The sequence below is a fragment of the Lolium perenne genome, chromosome 4, assembly GCF_019359855.2.
Source record: "Lolium perenne isolate Kyuss_39 chromosome 4, Kyuss_2.0, whole genome shotgun sequence".
NCBI lineage: Eukaryota > Viridiplantae > Streptophyta > Magnoliopsida > Poales > Poaceae > Lolium > Lolium perenne.
The window spans coordinates 25,887,545-25,909,611 of record NC_067247.2 but is presented as its reverse complement, the minus strand read 5'-3'; the positions used below and the strand labels follow the sequence as shown (position 1 = coordinate 25,909,611).

At 42.3% G+C, this 22,067-nt stretch overlaps 1 protein-coding gene across 1 annotated transcript in view; it reads left to right on the top strand.

Annotated features, from left to right (window-relative positions):
- Positions 1-2,486: 2,486 nt before the first annotated feature.
- Positions 2,487-22,067, top strand: part of LOC127291971 (epoxide hydrolase 3) — a 77,717-nt gene continuing 58,136 nt past the window's right edge. The window contains exon 1 of the mRNA XM_051321312.1: positions 2,487-2,521. Coding sequence (XP_051177272.1) covers positions 2,501-2,521 — 21 coding nt within the window. The 5' untranslated portion in view covers positions 2,487-2,500. The remainder of the gene's footprint in view (positions 2,522-22,067) is intronic.

Here is a 22,067-nt window from a genome sequence, read left to right as displayed (position 1 = left end):
TGCTAGGATGCAAACATGGCTCAAACACAAACAGAGTTACCCGAAAAGTAGGAACCAGATTCTTGAGAGGGGACCCCCCCCCCCCCCCCCCAGCTTATAGAAAATGAAAAAATGTGTAAGCCTTATAGTAGATTTTTTTTTGCAAAAAATGTTTTTGGCTCCCGAGCTCTGGTGCTCTCGCCAACTTTAAAAAAATTAAAATACATTTTTATAAGAAGTGCTTGGAGGATATGGAGAAAGAGATTCAGAGCCAAATTAGGAAGAGGCCCCTCTAGGAAGGACTTCACCAATTTCCTGCCGAGTTATAGAACATGACTTGTGAATGAATACTAGATTTAAAAAAAAGAGAATTATCATGAACATGACAAGGAGAAAGCAGCCTTACACTTCTTGTATGGATCTCACAAACTCGGTGCAACTTTCGCAACACTCTAAAGATTGAAAATCTTGTATGGATCCTCGGTGGCTGGCCGGCCGGCAGCTGGCCGAGGCCGGCGATAGCGACGGCTTCGGGCGCCGCTTCCTTCTTGAAGGCATCACCGAGGTGATGTTTTGTCATCCTGTCTGGAAAAGCTCCGGGTAATCCCTAGATCCGCCGTGATCGTTCGATGGCGGCCCTCTTGTGTCGTCTTCCCTCTTGAGGGCATCGATTTGGAGCTGCTTTGGTCGGAGGGACCCGTGGAAGATGGTTGGTGTTGGCGTCGTGGGCTGCGTGGCAACGATGACAATGGTGAGCGGATCGGAGTTGCGGCATGTTCTTCGTCACCCCTGCCGTGATGGTGAAGTCGGAGCTGCGAGGCGACTTGTGGCAACGATGCCACTTGATTGGTGATTGCGTCGGTGCAAGGTGTGCAACTTTCTCCTTTGAAGGTCACGGTTGAAGTCGGAGCTGCCTCCTCCTCGACGTGCTTGGGGGTCGACTGTTTGGCATAGGCTCACATTGGCTCCAGTGTCGTTCGCGGCGAGGGTCTCGGTGGCGGTCGTCTAAGGTGAAGTCGGAATCGCTGGCTCGTGGAGGAGTGACGAGGATGACGCTCGATGACATCCTCATCGATGGCTTTTCTTCTTGATGACGTGTGTGCTCCGTGTGGGTAGCCAGGTTGGCCGGGGTGTCCAGTGTGTGTTGTTGGTTTCGCACAATTTTCTTCTAAAAATTGGGCACTTTCTTCTTAATTAACGGATGAGGCAAAGCTTTTGCCTCCGTTTCAAAAAAAAAAAAGATTGAAAATCGCATGTACAAATGCAATTGGTATCATGTATAAGAAGATCAAAACACGAACTGCAATTGGTGCTAGAAATTTGCTATGGCATTTTGTACAAATTCATTTTCGTAATGAATATTCTGGAAAATTCAAATCCGTCTGATTGAGTAAAGCACACTGTGGCAACGTACATGCAGTAGATCTGAAGTAGGAAGCAGATTTGGTGCTGAGCACGTGCTCCTCTTTTTAATAAAATATTTAAAAATGGTATTTTTGTGTTTCAAAAAATCGTCAAATTTATTCTATGAATACATACACATGTCCTAAATACTCGTGTGAACTTTTGGTAGAAATTACATTATATTTTAAGCTACAGAAGAAAACAAATATGTGGCTCTGTATAGGGCCTAATATTTGTCATAAATTTATCTATTTTGTATAGCTCAAAATACACCGGATTTTTCTCCAAAATTTCTACCATAACTTCAGAATGTTTATATGTATGTTTAATTTCAATATTTTTCAATTCAAGAAACATGATTTCTAAAAATCAGGAGTACTAGTGCTCATGTGGCACTTTTCGAATCATCGTCTCCAAAACTACCGTAGCCGCCGCCTCATCATCCCTAAGAAGACACTAAAAACAAGCTGAACGAATAACCGAAACCTTCCCATAGACGAGATGCCGCGGTCTGCCACGCCTCCAAGTCCTCGAGGCCATCCTAGGTGGAGCGGATCCGCAGGATTGCCAGCGAGAGGGATGCAACCCTAGATGGGTTTTATATGCGCCTCTTGATCACCTCATGTATCTTCTCCTGCCTTGTAGATGATGGTCTACTTTATGCTATGCTTTATTACCTTTTATGCATTATTATACCCATCATACGTCCAAATAGTATGCATGCCTTTACAGTTTAATATATTGTTCCAATTATTGTTTACAAACTTGTATTGAGTATTTTTCACTAAATCTTATTTATGTTGCTATTTAACTTAACATGGGAAGGCAGAATACTCTTCGTTTAATTTTTATATCTATTAAAAAAATCTTCCAAGCACAGAAAAATCAACGGAAGACATGAAAATGAAATTAAACCGAGATTAAGAGTATGGGGGGGTGGAGGTGACGCAAACAAGAGGAGCCACAAGGGACGAACGAGGGGCTCCGGGAGAGACCCGGTGGTGTAAGCGTGGGCTCCTTAATTCAAAAAAAGTGTTTTTTACATGGCCTAACTAGGTATGCCGCTCGCTTGCCCAAACCAGACAAAATCAGCATTTAGAGAGAGCGCGGTAGAAACATGGAGGCCGATCAGGGCGCGGTGGTGATCATGCACCAGACGGTGGCGGCGAACTTACTTCTTCGTCTAGCCATTTTTTCTAATCTAGCAGGCACGCCAAATAAACTTGCTTGATAGATATATTATCTATCTTTAGCAGTAAATCATCTTTCTTAGAGTATTGCACAGTGAGCACATACATCTTGCTCGGTCAATGTATAATCTTCAAAAAATAAAAATATATATAAAGAAATGATATATTAAATAAATACACATACACAATAACGAATGCATTTAATAATATTTGATTTATATCTTAATTTAGTTTAAATGAAAATCACATGTAATAATAGTAAAAATAACAAGCGAATTACCTAGTGGGAGATAGTCATATGTGAAATCATTTTCACACATCGGTGACAACGCTGACCTCATTGGTTGGTGACAGAGTTAATAATAATGGCTCGTCTAATTTTGAACTACTCGATTCAGAAACCAGGGATGATGTCGAGATGGTCGGTGATGGCAATGGAGGATCCGGAACACTTGATTCAGAACATTTTGATTGTTATTAAAGGCCAGTTATCTATGTTAAGCTTCATGCACTAGCCACTTGAACCAAAAGTCCGAACTGATGGAAAGGGCTAGGCAATCCACATATACACTTCACAACACCCCCACTTGCGTGTGACGGGAGAAGAGAAAGTCAACACGTGAAAGAAGAAGGGCACACCGAAACAGCGGTGGCTAAAGAGGGAGGCAATAGCAATTTTTAGGCTTAATTGCGAAAACCATGTGAAAGCCAGGATTTGAACTTGAGACCTGGGGCTTTGATACCATGTTAAGCTTCATGCACTAGCCACTTGAACTAAAAGTCCGAACTGATGGAAAGGGCTAGGCAATCCACATATACACTTCACAACAATCTAGATCGTCAATAGTGGCTGATTCAACGTTGAGATCCATTTTCTATAGTTAAAAAATAAGCATTGCATACTCAGATTGTTTGAACAATTATTCAGGAAAGATCCATAAAAAGTGATTATGCTATTTTAAGAAGTGATTCTGCTATTTGATAATATACAGGATTTTCTAGCATACCAGAAGAGAACAACATATTCATGTATGACTAAATAATTAATATGATCCTCCTATCCTCAGATATACAAAATAATTGCATTGTAACTTCACAGATATAGAGATGAGAAATCGTATAGAGAGCTAAGCTAGGGAGTAAAAAGTGATGCTGCTATTGCAATTATTTTCGAGCACGATCAGAACTGATTGAGCATTTGAGCTAGACTATAGTACTAATTGGATAGTAATAATGAATCACGTTCCTGTGCCCGAGTCTCGGGAGCTAATCTATTCTAGCACTGCGCCGAAATAATGAATCACGTTACCTCTATTCTAGCACTGCATCGCATATATGGTGTTTCCGATCTGGTGTTCTCGATCGCCTTGCCTACCTACTCCAAATGCATGCATGCACATCAGCGCTTTAGGTTTCAACTTTTATTGCACCATGTACTACGAAATCAACAGTGCATATGCAGCCTGCAAGATGATCTAAGAGTTGCAGAGCCCGGAGCTAGCTCCAATCGAAACCTTGGGTCTTTGAGACAGCCAATAGCTAGCTAGGTTCTACGTACTATCACATTGTATGCACTTTTTCTTTTTTTTTTCTTTTTTGCGGGTATTAAAGGAGCTTTATTACTCAGAGGGGGTTACACAGCAGTCCTGCTCCAAGATCTGAAGAATAGCATCAGGTCCCGAGCCTAACCAAAAGGCAGTAGAAAGATCAACTCTCGCTAAATTAGCAAGGTTGTGGCTAACCTTGATCTGAGATCGCTCCACTTTTACAATAACCGAAACTCTTTCATGACTAGCTAATAATCTAAGTTCAGAGACTAGATATACCAGAGGTGATCTATCTTGGTATTTGTTCTCGATAGCAGCAACTAATTGGAGACAATCAGTCTCAACAATTATTGGGAGATGACTTTGCTGGAGAGCCAACTCCAAACCTTCGATGCATGCCCGAACTTCTGCTTCCAAGGGACTATCACATTGCTCTAGAAATCGACAAGCTGTAAAGATAGTATTCCCCTGGTCATCACGCAGCACCATTCCCGTTCCAGCTGTGTGATCACCGGCATGGAAAGAGCCATCGACCAAGAGTTTGACGGTACCCGGCGGTGGCCGATTCCAAGGCTTGTCCGGTGGCTTATCTTTAATAGTAGCTTGTTCTTTGACAGTTGACTGGACCTGGATGCTCTTCCCTTTGATCACTTCCTCCATCGGCAAAGTTTTAATGTTTCTAAGCAGACTCCAGTAGCTGCATAAAAATCTCTTTGAACTCTCCACTTGCGGCAATGGTTTATTGTGAGTCGCCTCATTCCTAGAGTACCAAGCTCTCCAGGAAACCAGGAGTGTCTGTGTCTATCATATGATCAGGAATATTCAGAATAACTGATTGGAGCCACATGGACGGGTGATGTTGAAGATCAACATGCGATGACAGACTCCATACTTTCCTCATCTCATTCCACAGGCGTGAAGCATGAGTGCATTTATACAGCGCATGGGCTACGTCCTCAATCTCCATATTGCATATATTGCATAAACCAGTAACTCTGAACTTACGTGACACCTTATTCTGCTCTGTTGCGAGAGTATTGGACATCGCCTTCCACGCAAAAAAATTAAATTTGGGGGGAACATTAGCATGCAAAATCTTTGCCCTGACCGGATTATCACCGCTTGGTCTACCACTAGACGTAGCGAACATACACTGCGCTGAAGTTTCTCCAAAAGCCAACTTATATGCGCTACGAACTGAGAATATACCAGATGGCTCTGGGTGCAAGGCCAATATGTCGTCATCATGACACCGAGAGGGTTCAATAGACAGAATGGTCTCCGCATCAATTGGTGCAAAATTCCTCTGAATAAGATCAACCTTCCACTGCCCTTCTTCGTCTAAAAGTTCAGAAACTTTTCGAAGTCTTCTGTTTGGCCGAGAAGTAAGGGTTTTGTAATATGTGTTCCTAGGAAGCCAATTGTCCCTCCATATTCTAATTTTACTTCCATTACCGACTCTCCAGACAATACCCTTCTTTAACAGCTCCAAACCGAAAGATATAGTTGTCCAGGTCGAAGAAGGATTCCCTGTAAAAACTGTATCAACCAATTCCCCATTTGGATAATATCTTGCCTTGAGCACACGAGCACACAAACTTTCTTGGAAAGCCAATAACCTCCAGGCTGACGAGCAAGTGGAGCTTGGTTGAAAAATCTCATATCACGAAAGCCCATTCCCCCTTAAGATTTGGATCGCTTTAATTTATCCCAGCTTAGCCAATGAGTTTTCCTTTGTCCTTGTTGGGCACCGCACCAATAATCACGAACCAACTTTGTAAGATCGTCACAGAGAGAAACTGGGAGTTTAAATACCCCCCATGACATATGTAGGAATAGCCTGTGCTACAGCTTTTATAAGAGGCTTTTATAAGAATCTCCCGTGCGATTTGGGCTAACAAACTATCTCCCCACTCCATCACTACTTTGATGAGTCGGGATTGTAAATTCTCAAATTTACCTTTCCTCATCCTACCATCAGGTGTCGGCAACCCAAGGTACTTCATCTCAAAGCATTGTTGCTCAACTTGTAGTGTAGTACGGATGATCTCCTGTATATTCTGAGGACATGAGTCATTGAATAAAATAGAGCATTTTGCTGGATTAATCACCTGACCCGTGCAATTAGCATAGGTGTCAATAGTATGCTTGATCCGCTTAGCCTCCATATCACTTGCCTTGAAGAACAATAAAGTATCATCGGCAAATAAGAGGTGGGAGATGCTCGGAGCCCTTCGACATACCTTAATCGGAGTAACTCTATTAAGATCCACTTCTCTTTTCAAGAACGTTGATAAACCATCAGCCACAAATAGAAATAGGAAGGGGGATAAGGGATCCCCCGAGACCTCGCGAAGGAGAAAAAGCTTCCAACAGAGTTCCATTATTTTATAGAATATTTCACCGTGGTAACACATGCCATAATCCATTGTACCCACCGGTGACAGAACCCCATCTTTTGCATTGTCATCTCCAAGAAAGTCCAGTCCACCCTATCATAGGCTTTAGACAGATCAAGCTTATAAGCACAAAAAGATGAATTCATAGTAGTACCATGTTCCATAAAGTGCATGCACTCGAAGGCTAAGAGAGCATTATCCGTTATCATACGTCCGGGAACAAAAGCGCTTTGATTCTCTGGGGTGGGGAGAGGACGATAATCCGATCACCGTGGGAGGAAACCATTCCCCTCATAAGTTGTTTTCTTTTCTAGTGACTTAACTAGAAAAGCCAAGCTAAAGAAGTATATCAGGAAACAAGGAAGACCCTGCGTCTTCCGATAAGTAGGCAGTAAGTACCATGTATCAGAAACCTTCCTCAATTGCTGTTTAAGATCAGATTAGACTAATAAGAATTCTGTTTTACTAATCCAGGCCCCCTGGTATGGGAAAGTAGGCTCTACAGAAGGAATACATGTTTTAAAAGGAACGCTTTCTTCCTTACTTGGTGCCCAAGCTGATATAATATCACCCAGAAAGGGACGTAGCCGATTCACTAAGCACTTGGCCACAACTTTATAGAGCACATTGCATAATCCAATGGGCCGAAAATCCTTGAGATCAATAGGATTATCAATTTTTGGAATCAAAACTATGGAAGTGTCATTAGTACCTTCAGGCATGCGACCAGTAATGAAGAAAACTTTCAGTGCATTAATTACCTCCGAGCGCATAACTTCCCAATTTCTCTGGTAGAACCGGGCATGAAATCCATCAGGGCCCGGAGCCTTAATCGGCCCAATCTGGAAGAAAAAGCGTCTGAGATCTCCTCATCCGTGAATTCCTTACATAGCTGCTCATTTATTTCAAAAGAGACCTGTTCCGGAGTACTAATATCAATAATCTCCATGCAATTAAGAGATGGATCTCTGGTAAAAAGAGATCTATAATATCTAAATAGGAGCAACCCACTAAGTTGAATTCTCTCAACATGCAAGCTATCCATCTCACCAACTGCCACATCATTAGATCTCCACGTCACTTTTTAATACATATTTGGTTTTACTTTGGTGCCATACATGAAGCTCCGGGAAAAAAAGCAGCACATTTATTCCTATTTTTTTGCTGCTATAGACGTGTGTCTTCCTCCTCAGAGTAATCACACCACGGCTCCTCTTATTCCACTACGTATTTTCCATTTTAATTCTGGCATTGAGTACAATCGCTACACCTTGCAGTCCCAGTGCCGCTAAAAATTCCCTCTCGACAAGCATCAACGCCCCACATTCGCGCAAGCTAGCTGATACGGCGCAATCACAATTAACTTCAGCAGCTTCACATGTTCACATGACGCTGAATAATAGCCAGCCCAATCTTCTGCCTTCCCTTCCACAAATGTTCGTTTAACCCTCCGCAAGGGTGCAGCCTCTGCTGCTTCATCTCCAGTAACTTAAGATGGACCAGCAATGCCATCTAAACAGGCATGACCTTAAATTCTCCTCCATAAGCCCAACCGTATGGTTTCTTTATATAAGACCAACGCATTTGGCAGCCGTCCAGTATGACAAACTCGATGATCCCCGCGCCCGGGGCGATTTGTGGCCATCGCATGATGCTGCTCTTTTAGCGCCACTGTTTGTTCCAATAGCTTCTGTTGGAGTTAACCTTGTTATCTAGTTGTTGATCATGTTTAAGTTTTCTGCATGCATGTAGTTGGTTCGGTCCAAGCTAGCATCAGTAGGCTGGGCTGCGGCAATGTACTCACGTTAAAAGGAGATTACGTGTGTACATGCAAAGTTCAGTAGGGAGTTAGCTGATTAGGAGTAAGATTGTGCATATAGGATGTGCTGGAACATGCAAAAGCTCCGTGGAGTCAGAGCGAGCGAGTCGTGCGGCAGATCGGCAAGCAGGGAGAAGTGGACGCATTCAGTTGAGATCGTGCGTAGTGTGCCGTTGTTGGCAAGCTCCTGTAATTCTGTAGACTTGAGAGTGACTCAAGCTAGCGCGTGCATGTAGGTAGTGGCTCGTGGAGCTAGTTAGTGGACTGATCCTCGGATCAGGCAACTGTGAGCCTGACCGTGGTGTGTGTGCGCTATTTATAGTTCTGTAATCAGCTCAGTTTGGAGAAGAGAAAAAAAGCACAAGTGCGGTGCTGCGAAAAGTCTCTGTGTGTTCTTCTCCAATGTGTATATGTGTGTGTTGATCCTTGGGCAAATTCTGTCATTTGGTATCAGAGCCACATGGCGTTGGTTCCGTATGGTGCTGGGGGAAGCTCGTTGTCGCTACCAATGCCGATACTCACGTCGACGAACTACACTGTCTGGGCTATCAAGGTGGAGGCGAACCTTGACGCTGCGGGCGTTTGGGAGGCGGTGTCCCCTGCGGATGGTGCGGTGAGGGTGGACGCGAACAAGAACAAGGCGGCGAGGGCGCAGCTCCTCGGCGCGCTGTCAGAGGACATCCTCATGCAGGTGTCCGCGAAGAAGACGGCGAAGGAGGTGTGGGACAGCCTCAAGACGAGGTTCGTCGGCGCTGATCGCGTCAAGGCGGCGCGGCTCTCCACTCTCCGTGGCGAGTTCGACAAGCTGTACATGGCGGATGGGGAGCTGCTCGACGACTACGCCAGCAAGATCAGCGGCATGGCGGCAAGGTACACGAGTCTTGGATCGACGCTCGACGACGCCGCCATGGTGAAGAAGCTCGTCGACACCGTGCCCGAGCGCTTGTACTCTGCGGTGGCCGGGATCGAGCAGTTCTGCGACCCGGAGAAGATGGCGTTCGAGGAGGCGCTGGGTAGGCTCAAGGCGTTCGAGGAACGTTCACGGCGGCGCGCGCAGGCCGGCGGCGAACGGAGTGACAGCCAGCTTCTCCTCACGGAGCAGGAGTGGCGTGCCCGCGATCGCAACGGCACCGGCAACAGCGGCAAGAAGAAGAACACTTTCGACATCCGCAAGGTGCGCTGCTACAACTGCCAAGACTATGGGCATTTCTCGCGGGACTGCACCGAGCCAAGGAAGGAGCGGGCGCATCTTGCCGTCGCGGACGTCGACGAGCATCTGGCGCTGCTGTGATGGTCGGCGTGGAGCTACTGAATAAATGGCAACAAGGTTAAGGGGGTGATTGTTGGAGTTAACCTTGTTATCTAGTTGTTGATCATGTTTAAGTTTTCTGCATGCATGTAGTTGGTTCGGTCCAAGCTAGCATCAGTAGGCTGGGCTGCGGCAATGTACTCACGTTAAAAGGAGATTACGTGTGTACATGCAAAGTTCAGTAGGGAGTTAGCTGATTAGGAGTAAGATTGTGCATATAGGATGTGCTGGAACATGCAAAAGCTCCGTGGAGTCAGAGCGAGCGAGTCGTGCGGCAGATCGGCAAGCAGGGAGAAGTGGACGCATTCAGTTGAGATCGTGCGTAGTGTGCCGTTGTTGGCAAGCTCCTGTAATTCTGTAGACTTGAGAGTGACTCAAGCTAGCGCGTGCATGTAGGTAGTGGCTCGTGGAGCTAGTTAGTGGACTGATCCTCGGATCAGGCAACTGTGAGCCTGACCGTGGTGTGTGTGCGCTATTTATAGTTCTGTAATCAGCTCAGTTTGGAGAAGAGAAAAAAAGCACAAGTGCGGTGCTGCGAAAAGTCTCTGTGTGTTCTTCTCCAATGTGTATATGTGTGTGTTGATCCTTGGGCAAATTCTGTCAGCTTCTTCCCGTTGGATTCAATCCTTTATCATATGGAGTGTGGACGACTGGATGAATACTACTGCCACTGTATGTCTCCTATTTTCTCTCATCCTAATGAATGTTTTTGCTTTCTACAGTCACACAGCCACACAGGGAGTTCGACGAGCTCAACAAGTAATTTTTTCACCAGATCATTTCTTTTTTTTCTCCAATTAAGTTGTGTCGTTTGACAATAGCGTTTTCACATAAACAAAAACAAGTACCTGCTTCAACACTGCAGCATGGCCATCGGGCTGCTCGAGCATATATATCAAGTTGAACATTTCCACACGCTCACATGTCATTACTCTACCAGGTGACTTCCCGCTCAATCCACATACCAAGCCTTTTATGTTCCTTGCATATCCCGTTGTGTTCTTCTTTTTGACATTTATCTTTCTCTTTTTGGACCATGATATGTGCAAAATGCATCACAATTTTAAAGCTATTTATGTTGCTTGCAGGTAGCCCAAATTTCTAAACATAGATGACAGTACAACAAAACATTTCATATTGAGATGCTATTCTGCTAGATGAGTTCTCATATTTATTGTTACATTGTTGGAATTGTCCTGATTGGATTCCGATAGAAATGATCAGATCTATTGGCATTTCATTCCCATTTGGTACCATCAAACATCGATTCATTCTAAATAAGATTACTTATTCTAGGTTCTGCTTCACCATAGATTCTGTCATTGCTCATTAGTCCAGCGTCCAGGTAATTGAAGTCCTTGGTGTTATTTCATTTTTTTTTTCATTTCATTACTTAGAGTGCTTTACTTGAAGGGGAGAAATAATCCACCTAGATAATTTGTTCTGGGAAGTGTTTCAGTTGAAAGGAAGAAATAATTTACCTTGCTCTAAGAAATATGCGGACAATGTGTTAATTACATAGTTTCTCGCTGCATGTTAAAATGCTATTCGGCATGCTCAACATGTGTCATTTCCAATATATCCCCTTCCTTTTATTTTTTTGTTTGTTCTCTTAATTGATCTCACGTTGAAGCCTTATACTATATTCTAAATAACATGGAAAGTTTGATGATGAATCCAATGCGTTCACTTAATGCACCTATATACTAAATGTTTTTTCTTTGAACCAAGTAATTTCATAATTGTAGCTTCCCAATATTCTAATTTAAATTTAGCCACAACAAAATATGATGCCCTGAATTTCCGCAGCAATCGCGCGGGGTATCATCTAGTTTAAAATATGAGACCACCATTCTTTGCATGTCTGTGGGTACAATTTGTATCATTCCATCATCATCTCTCAACTTCAGAATTTTGTTTCGACGAGCACGCCAAACTGCTCTATGATGAAAAAACTTTCTATTGCGATCACCCTCCTTTAGCCACTGAATTCGAGATCTCTGAAGCCAGAGCATCTCTTCTTTATAAAGCATTTCATTCATCAAGTCATTAGTCACCCGATCCAATCAACTCATGGCTACGTGTTTATAGTGTTGTGGGTATACTTCATGGGTGTACCATCGACAGTGCCTAGATCCGGCAAGCCCGGGTGGCCCATAGATGGTGGCGTGGCATGTGGCCCGTCGGACGGCCCAGTTGCTGTTGATCCTGAAGGATGAAGTCCAGCCCAGGATAGGGAAGCCGGATCCCAAACGACCATCGGAGGAAGTCGGATCCGTGAAGACCCATGTGAGACCCGGATCCATGGAGGCCCATGTGAGACCCGGATCCATGGAGGCCCATGTGGAACCCGGATCCAGTACGACGTAGGGAGGAAGGAAGATCCTTGACGTATACGGCAAGACATTGTACCATAGTTAGGCGACCTGTAATCCGGCTAGGACTCTCCATGTAAACCCTAGATCCGTGCGCCTTTATAAGCCGGATCCTGGGAGCCCTAGAGGCAAGTTCACGTTCTCGTTCAGAACAACTCATTGTAACAACGCGAAAGCGCCCAGATAATACAAGACAAGCAGCAGTAGGCCCTGTCATCGAGCAGGTGTTCCGAAGCTGGGTAAATCGCGTACCACCGTCCCGAGTGCTCTCCGCTGAAAGTGCATGGAGCCCCCATGTGTGGTTTTGGTAATTAATGACAATCCCTATGGACTAATGTTTGCATTGAGTTATATTTGTAGGAGTTGTCCATAGGCAATTCTTGAACCATATGTTGGCTTCAAGGTTGCAATAAGAAGAAATTGATGAAGGATATCAAGTGTCAAGTATGTCTTGAAGATGAAGATGAAGTGAGCCCTCAAGCTACTTCAAGACATCAACATGATGAAGAATGAAGAAATGAAGTGCAAGTTCAAGATGAGCCATCTCGAAGAGATCCTTTGCTTGAGTCTTGCCATCCATATGGTGATCATGGATATGTGAAGATGCGCCGAAGAAGAAGCTCTCCCATGGTGGATTATGGGGGAGCAATCCACAAGACTTCGTCAAGCAAGCACAAGCAAGAAAGGCGTTCCATCTTGTTGAGGTCAAGATCGTCGTCATCGAGCTCAAGTGGAATGCGCAAGTATAAGGTTTGCTCTTGATAGGGTTTGTTTCTCACCGGTCTCATAGTGTAGTTGGAGACCGGTTTATAGTTTAGTTGCCGTACTATCAAGAGGGCTCTCGAGTGAGTAACTCGATCGTATCGTTCGGAGAGAGCTCAAACCTTTGCATCCTTGCATCATCTTTCTTGGTTGTTATTTGGACCTTATCCATGTGATGTTTTAGAGCTTGTGCTTATTCTCATGACAAGCTCTAGTTCATCGAAAACGGATTTCGCATAGATCACTTGTTGCGTTTTCGAGTTTGGTTCATCATCTTTCTTGGTTTTATTTGGATCTTATCCATGTGATGTTTTAGAGCTTGTGCTTATTCTCATGACAAGCTCTAGTTCATTGAGAATGGTTTTTTGCATGGGCAACTTGTTGCATTTTCGAGATTGGAGGTTTTACCGGTATGTCTTTTTTAGATAGGTCAAACCTTTCATCATTTGTTTCTATCCTAACTTGTTGGACTATGATGGTTTCCTGCATGATCTTGTAGAGCTTGTTCCTAGCTTCAAAACAAGCCCAAGATCATCAAAATCGGAGTCCGGATGCTAGTTTTAGTTTTGGTGTTTCTGCAGTTTTGCCAGGCCGGATTTTTCAGAAATATCCGGGCCGGATTATCCGGGCCGGATATTTCGGAAATATCCGGCCCCCCCGAAATCGGCTAAGGACCGGAAGAAAAGCAGCTCTGGATGGGGGCCGGATTTTTGGCCGGATTTTGTCCAGGTTTTGTCCCTGAGGCCGGATAATCCGGCCCCCGGATAATCCGGCCCTTACTTAGGCCGGATTATCCGGCCCTGGTTTTGCCCAAACGGCTCGATTTTCTTGGGGGGTATAAATACCCCCCTTCTTCCTCCTTGGGCTGGTGCTTCTCTCACTCTCTCTCCCCTCCATTGTTGAACTAGAGAAGCTTGCTCCATCTCTCAATCCCTCCATGATTCTTGCCCCCATTTGAGGGAAAAGAGAGAGGAGATCTAGATCTACATTTCTACCAATTAAATCCATCTCTTTGTGAGTGGAACTCTCTAGATCTTGATCTTGGTGTTCTTTGTGAATTCCTTTGTTCTTCCTCTCTTATTCCCCCAATAGCTTTTGTAGCTTTGTTGGAATTTGAGAGAGAAGGACTTGAGCATCTTTGTGGTGTTCTTGCCATTGCATTTGGTGCATCGGTTTGAGTTCTCCACGGTGATTCGTGGTGGTGAAAGCAAGAAGGTTGTTACTCTTGGGTTCTTGGAACCCTAGACGGACTCTAGGCCTTTGTGGCGGTTTGTTGGGAGCCTCCAATTAAGTTGTGGATGTGTGCCCCAATCTTTGTGTAAGGCCCGGTTTCCGCCTCGAAGGAAATCCCTTAGTGGAACCGTGACCTAGGCCTTTGTGGCGAGGGTCACCGGAGATTTAGGTGAGGCGCCTTCGTGGCGTTCGGTGTGTGGTGTGAGTACCGCATCTTGGGGTGAGGCCTTTGTGGCGTTGGTGTGCATCGAGCAACCACACCTCAAGGTGAGCCTCTTGTGGCGTTCGGGAGCACTAAGCAACCGCACCTCTCCACCGGAGATTAGCACTCGCAAGAGTGTGAACTCCGGGATAAATCATCGTCTCCCGCGTGCCTCGGTTATCTCTATACCCGAGCTCTTTACTTATGCACTTTACCTTGTGATAGCCATCGTGCTTGAAGTTATATATATCTTGCTATCACATACTTGCTTGTATTGCTTAGCATAAGTTGTTGGTGCACATAGGTGAACTCTTGCTTAGAATAAGTTGTTGGTGCACATAGGTGAACCATAGTATATAGGCTTTGGGCTTGACAAAGTAAACGCTAGTTTTATTCCGCATTTGTTAAGCCCATCTCGTAAAAGTTTTAAATCGCCTATTCACCCCCCTCTAGGCGACATCCGTGTCCTTTCAATTGGTATCGAGCAAGGTCTCTCATTCTTAGGCTTCACCGCCTTGAGAGTAAAGATGTCGGATAGGGGATTAGCGCACAATAACTTGGTTATATTTGATGGCACAAATTATGATCTATGGAAAATTTATGTGCTTAATATTTTGCGGCGTATGTCTCCGGACATGGAGCGATTTCTTGGCATGGGTTTTTCTTCTCCTAAGGATCCTCAAAATTTGTCTCTTGAGGAGGAGAAAAACTCTTGCCTCGATGCTCTTGCTTCTCATGTGTTTTCCATTGTTGTGAGCAATGTAGTTACTTCTTCAATCATGCCTTTTGGGAGCGCTCATGAGTTATGGACAAAAATTCAAGATAAATATGATGTGTCCAATATTATTAAGGATGATTGCATTGCTTCCACTTCCGGCCGTGATGAGTTCTCATCTTCATCCACTTCACCAAAGTGTGTCAAGACACAAGGTAATGATATGGTGAGTGGTGATGAAAATTGCAATGTTGATATTAAGCTTTCTATTGATGATTCTTCATCTCTATCTCAATGCAATGTTTCATCTACGGACTCAAACACATCTAGCACTAGAAATGATTTACATGCTTGTGTTGATAGTCCTTGCATATCATGTGTAAGTTGCTTGAATAAATCTAATGATGATATGCTTGCTTTGTCTTGTGGCCATGATAAAAATGCTTCTATTTCCTCTAGTTGTTGTGTGACTAACATTGTAGAGGAAACCAAAGATTCTATTGGTCAAGACAAGATCTTGAAAGGAGCCTCAAGTAACTCCTCATCTTTATCTCACGGTTCTCATATGTGCCTTATGGCCAAGGGTTCCACGGTATCTCCTACCATGGAACCTCATACTTCTCGTGGTGATAAGGATGAGGATGTTTATGAAGAAGAGGATTGGGTTGTCTCTCTACGCGATAAGGGTAAGAGTGTATTCAAGATTATTTGCAAAGATAAAATTGCTAGCACTCACTTCTTTGAAATCTTGACTACCGCTATTGAGAGCCAAAAACTTATTTGGATGCATGAGAACACCATTGATAAAAAGGGTGCTCTTGAACGAGAGTATGCCGATGATGTAGCATCTTTAAAGAATGAACTTGAAGAAGAACAAACCATCAAGGAAGCTCTTGAGGAGACCTTTGCTCTAGAATTGTCTAGAGAAAAGGAAAACCATGATAGAGCTCTTGAGATGGCAAATGAACTAAAGCTAAAAAATGATAAGCTTGTGTTTGTTAATGCTAAACTCCTTGAGGATTTTGAGCAACTCAAAAAGGGCTCAAGGGTCATTGAGAGTGCGCTCACCAAACTCACCGAGTCGCATGAGCAACTTAAAGCTTCTTATCTAAAAGTGCATGCCAACTTGCCTTCTCCTATTGCTATTGATAATGATGCTTGTGCTACTAACTCTACTTCTTGTGAAGCATCTACCTTGAAGGAGAATGTTGAGCTAAGGGCTCAACTTGATTTGCTAACTAGCAATTATGGGAAATTGGAAGAAAATCATGGAAAGCTTGCTAGCTCCCATGAGGATCTTCTAGCCTCTCATGATAGGCTAAAGTTAGCTCATGAGGCTATCATATCTAAGGCAACACCTTGTGAGCCTCATGTGGGTACTAGCACTACTACTCAAAATGTTATATTGCCATGTGCTAGTCCTAGTAATTCATCCACTCATAATATTGCTAAATCTTGTGATGAATTATCTTCCTTGCCTTCTTGCTCTAACAATGAAGGTTCTACTTCCTCTAGTACTTGTGTTGTTACTAACCATGTAGAGGAAATCAAAGAGCTCAAGGCTCAAGTCACTTCTTTGAAGAATGACTTGGTAAAGAGTCATGAAGGGAAATGCAAACTTGACACGATGTTAAGTGTGCAACAATCCCCAATGACAAGAGTGGACTTGGATTCAAATCCAACAACAAGAACAAGTCCAACAACAACAACAACAACAAGAAGAAGGGCCAAGTACAAGTCAAAGACCCGGCCAAGATTGTTTGCTTCAAGTGCAAAATTGAAGGGCACCATGTTAGATCTTGCCCTTTGAAGAAGAAGCAAAAAGGGAAGCGGCCTCAAGCTCAAACTCATATTCAACCTCAAGTTGAAGAAATTCCACTTCCCAAGAAGAATCAAGCCAATGCTCCCATTGTGGAGAAATCTAGTGAGAAGAAGGAGAGGAAAAGAACTTGCTACATATGCCGTGAGAAGGGCCACATCTCCTCTTTTTGCACTATTGGTACCTCATCCAACTCTATCTCCATTGATGATGTTTATTCTCTTCGTAAGGATGAGGGTGGCAATGTGTTTGCCAAATATGTTGGTGCTCAAAGTGGTGTCAAGAAAAGAACCATTTGGGTTGCCAAGCCTATTGTGACTAACCTCTTAGGACCCAACTTAGTTGGGGACCAACAATCCAAAACTTGATCAATAGGTGCTTGTTGGTGGGCATTGGAGACTTGGTTACATCATGAAGAATTAAGGGATCTTCATCACTTATCTTATCTCAAGCCAAGTCTTTTGGTTATCTTACTTCTATCATACACCCAATGTTCCTCCTTGCGGTAACATGTGCTCAACTCTTTTATATTGAAAGTTACTCGCCCCTTTGCATGTGTTAGTTTTGTTCCTAACATATGTTTGTATATGTTGTGCATCCTACTAGTTTTTCTTGAGAAATCAAGTCTATGTATGTTAGGTTGCACACCATGTATTTGTGTGTGTGTTGGAGCCTCTTTGCATCTTGTTGTATCCTATATGGCTCTTATGAGCGATTAATGGACAATCCCATTTTGGGGGAGTGACATTCCTTTGGGAATTTCATGATCCTAACAATGTGTGTACATGAGGAATACCACTTAGAATTGATATTGCAAGATTATCTAGTCTCTATGTGGTATGTCATCTTCATGAGAAATTCAAATTCTAATGTCCATTAATATCTCTACTTGGATCTTATTTGCCTCTTGTGAAAATAAATTCCTTATCACATTATGGGGGAGTAATAAGCTTTGTGCATATTACAAGCCTAGGAAATGTGAACATTTGAGGTTGTGTCACATAGAATTGATATTGTAGATTATCTCTCCTATGTGGCATGTTTGCTCAAACAAGCTCCAATTTGCTTAAATGGCTTCATTGCTAATATCTTTGTGGATCTTATTTGTGTAAGTTTTTCTTGGCATGGTTTTTCACAACGTGTCCCTCAATACATTTTTGGAAAACCATGTGCTTCAAGTCATACTATTAATTGCTTTGCATGTTGGTATGAATACTATTAATTGCTTTGCATGTTGGTATGAATACTATTAATTGCTTTGCATGTTGGTATGAATACTATTAATTGCCTTGCATGTTGGTATGACTAAATGAAGCTATCAAGAAACTTTCTTTGCATGATGGTTAACTCTTATCTTTTACCATATGCTTTGTTCGTTGTAAATATGATCTTATGTATACTTACAAACTACCACCGAAATATTTCCTAATACCTCTTGTCCTAGGACAATTGGTAATCAATTATGAGGTAGATATTTATTGATCATATCTACATTGGCTCTTGTGTTTAAATTGCCTTATTTATTGCCATGAATTTGTTGTGCTTTGACTCCCATGTGTCTTCCTTGCATCTTATGGATCTTGTGTTTAAATTGCCTTATTTATTGCCATGAATTTGTTGTGCTTTGACTCCCATGTGTTTTTTTTTCTATTCAAACTTTCTTAGCTTTTTTTTGTAGATATAGGTAGTGTGATGATCCTAGTTGTGTGCATTTTGTATCCATATTCTAAATCCTAGATAATGCACTAATCTTGGGGGAGCTCTCCTATATTTGTTATATAAACTTCTCTTGATCTTTATCAAAAATTTGGTTTTGGGAGTCATAAATTTTCTTTTTGGTACTGTGTGCCATCATAAAAAGTGTCGAGGGTTTGGTTTATTTGTTGGAACCTTGCTCTCTTGGGAGTTGGTTATCTCATTCCTTTGTGCTTAGGTTTAATTAGCTTCTTATAATGAGATAAGTCTTTGGAGTCAATCTTGTGTTGATTTGATTCTTTGATATAATTTGGACAACCATTGTCTCTTGGTTTATTTGGTGTTTTGTCCAAATTGTATCTTCCTTTGGTTCTTGAAAGTATTGTGCATGCATATTTAATATATGTATATCTTATGGCATGTGTCACTTTCTTTTGATCCAATATATAGGGTAAACTCCATCAAATCCTAATTTGGCTAAGATGTGCATGAAATTCAATTTCATATCTATATGCACATAGAATTGTGGAGTTTGTCCTATATGTTGTAGTGTGTCTAACTACTTCGGACCCAATTAGTTTGGGGACCATTTTGTACTTACCTTTGTGTTAGGTACAATGGATATGCATTGAATGCTTGTCTCACTCTTGGAAAGAAGTGGTGACTCAATGGTAACGTGAGGCAAGCTAGGATGATCAACGAACACATATCTACTACATCCACACCAATGCTATCTTGGTAACAAGTATCTTCTCATGCATACTTTTCTTGTATCCAACCTTATGGTTGCATCTTGGCATGAATCTCTTGATTTGCAAATGTTGTGCTTCTTGCAAAAGTCTTAATGAAACCTCTTTATTGTGAATGTGAGTAATTTGAGATGAGTGCATTTGTTGGGAAGTATTTTAAATCATGCTCATGATTCATCCATCCCAACTATGCCTATCTAGCAATTTTGTTGCATATCAATTCCTCAAGGCTCTCACATGTGCAATATAGATGAAAGTGCAAATTTAGTTACTTCTTTTGGTATCCCCGTTTGTGATACTTGTTGCCTTTCTCAAATGCATCCCAACTATCTTCTATCCCTTGTTGATATTTGTGATGTATTTTAGTTGTTTGTGGTTGAAGTTCATGAATGTACAATAAGATAATATTGAGCCTTTGGCCATGCTATTAAGCAAAAATCTTATTGGTATATTGCATGACTTCGTCTTGGATATCATGCTATTTTTCTTGTGTATCTATTTGGTGTGTGCATGTTTCTTTGTGGATAAATATCTTTGTGATATTGTCCACTTAGAGAAACTTATACACATAAGAGATGATACATCTCCATTTGATATCTTATTTATTTGTTGCATGTTGATTGGTCATGCTAAGAAATATAATTCATTGAAGACTATGATGATGCTTTTTGCTCATCCATATAATAGTCTTATAATATGCTTTATCATGCCTTTCACATATCTTCTTGGTTGAGCCTTTTATTATGGTGCCTCTTACTTTTTGCTCAACTATTTGTTTGTTGCAAGTGTTAAGCTTATTTCTCTATCTATGATCTATTCCAAATGTTTGTGTTTTAAATGGTAATGAGGGAGTGAGGATTCCATGTTATGCATATTGTATTCAAATACAACATTTTAATTTATGCATGTACCTTGGGGAGCTTCCTCATTTGATTTAGAGCACTATCTTGTGGTGATCATTAGAGTTTGATTCACTTGGTATCTTTTGTTTTTGAATGATATTATGGGAGTGATGATTCCATGTTTGTGCACTTTATACTCCAATGCAAATTGTCTAGTTTTGTGCACAAACCTTGGGGAGCTTCCTCATATTATTTAGAGCAATCTTCTTGATCTTATCATAATATCTATCTTTCTTTTGGTATCCTCTTTGTGACTCATTTGGTTGCTTGCTTCATTTGTTGAAGCTTCTTGACTTTGTTATCTTTTTGCAATCTTTGATCCTATCTATAGTGTGATTCCTTCCGAATATTCGCCATTGGATATGTGCATTTGATTCCACTCAAATTATGAGAAATGCACACGCTATGGAGGAACTCTCACTATATTAGCCTTTTAAATTTTTCACCCATTTCGGCAATTGGTGCCAATGGGGGAGAAGTTTGGAGGGTTTAAGGGAATTTGGTTATGTCTTTGCTTTGTGCTTAAGCATGTGCCTTCATTGCATTGCATCTTGTTGCTTTGCATAGTTGAATATTTAGAGGAAACTCCACTAGGCTTTGAATGCCAATATATGCAATGAAAGTCAAGATCATTCACACATGCATATATTATGGGGGAGTTTGCTCTATATATTCAACTTATTTGTTACTTAAATTCCTTATATAAACCCTCTCAAAGAGATTGTCATCAATTACCAAAATGGGGGAGATTGAAAGTGCATGGAGCCCCCATGTGTGGTTTTGGTAATTAATGACAATCCCTATGGACTAATGTTTGCATTGAGTTATATTTGTAGGAGTTGTCCATAGGCAATTCTTGAACCATATGTTGGCTTCAAGGTTGCAATAAGAAGAAATTGATGAAGGATATCAAGTGTCAAGTATGTCTTGAAGATGAAGATGAAGTGAGCCCTCAAGCTACTTCAAGACATCAACATGATGAAGAATGAAGAAATGAAGTGCAAGTTCAAGATGAGCCATCTCGAAGAGATCCTTTGCTTGAGTCTTGCCATCCATATGGTGATCATGGATATGTGAAGATGCGCCGAAGAAGAAGCTCTCCCATGGTGGATTATGGGGGAGCAATCCACAAGACTTCGTCAAGCAAGCACAAGCAAGAAAGGCGTTCCATCTTGTTGAGGTCAAGATCGTCGTCATCGAGCTCAAGTGGAATGCGCAAGTATAAGGTTTGCTCTTGATAGGGTTTGTTTCTCACCGGTCTCATAGTGTAGTTGGAGACCGGTTTATAGTTTAGTTGCCGTACTATCAAGAGGGCTCTCGAGTGAGTAACTCGATCGTATCGTTCGGAGAGAGCTCAAACCTTTGCATCCTTGCATCATCTTTCTTGGTTGTTATTTGGACCTTATCCATGTGATGTTTTAGAGCTTGTGCTTATTCTCATGACAAGCTCTAGTTCATCGAAAAACGGATTTCGCATAGATCACTTGTTGCGTTTTCGAGTTTGGTTCATCATCTTTCTTGGTTTTATTTGGATCTTATCCATGTGATGTTTTAGAGCTTGTGCTTATTCTCATGACAAGCTCTAGTTCATTGAGAATGGTTTTTTGCATGGGCAACTTGTTGCATTTTCGAGATTGGAGGTTTTACCGGTATGTCTTTTTTAGATAGGTCAAACCTTTCATCATTTGTTTCTATCCTAACTTGTTGGACTATGATGGTTTCCTGCATGATCTTGTAGAGCTTGTTCCTAGCTTCAAAACAAGCCCAAGATCATCAAAATCGGAGTCCTGGATGCTAGTTTTAGTTTTGGTGTTTCTGCGGTTTGCCAGGCCGGATTTTTCAGAAATATCCGGGCCGGATTATCCGGGCCGGATATTTCGAAATATCCGGCCCCCGAAATCGGCTAAGGACCGGAAGAAAAGCAGCTCTGGATGGGGGCCGGATTTTGGCCGGATTTTGTCCAGGTTT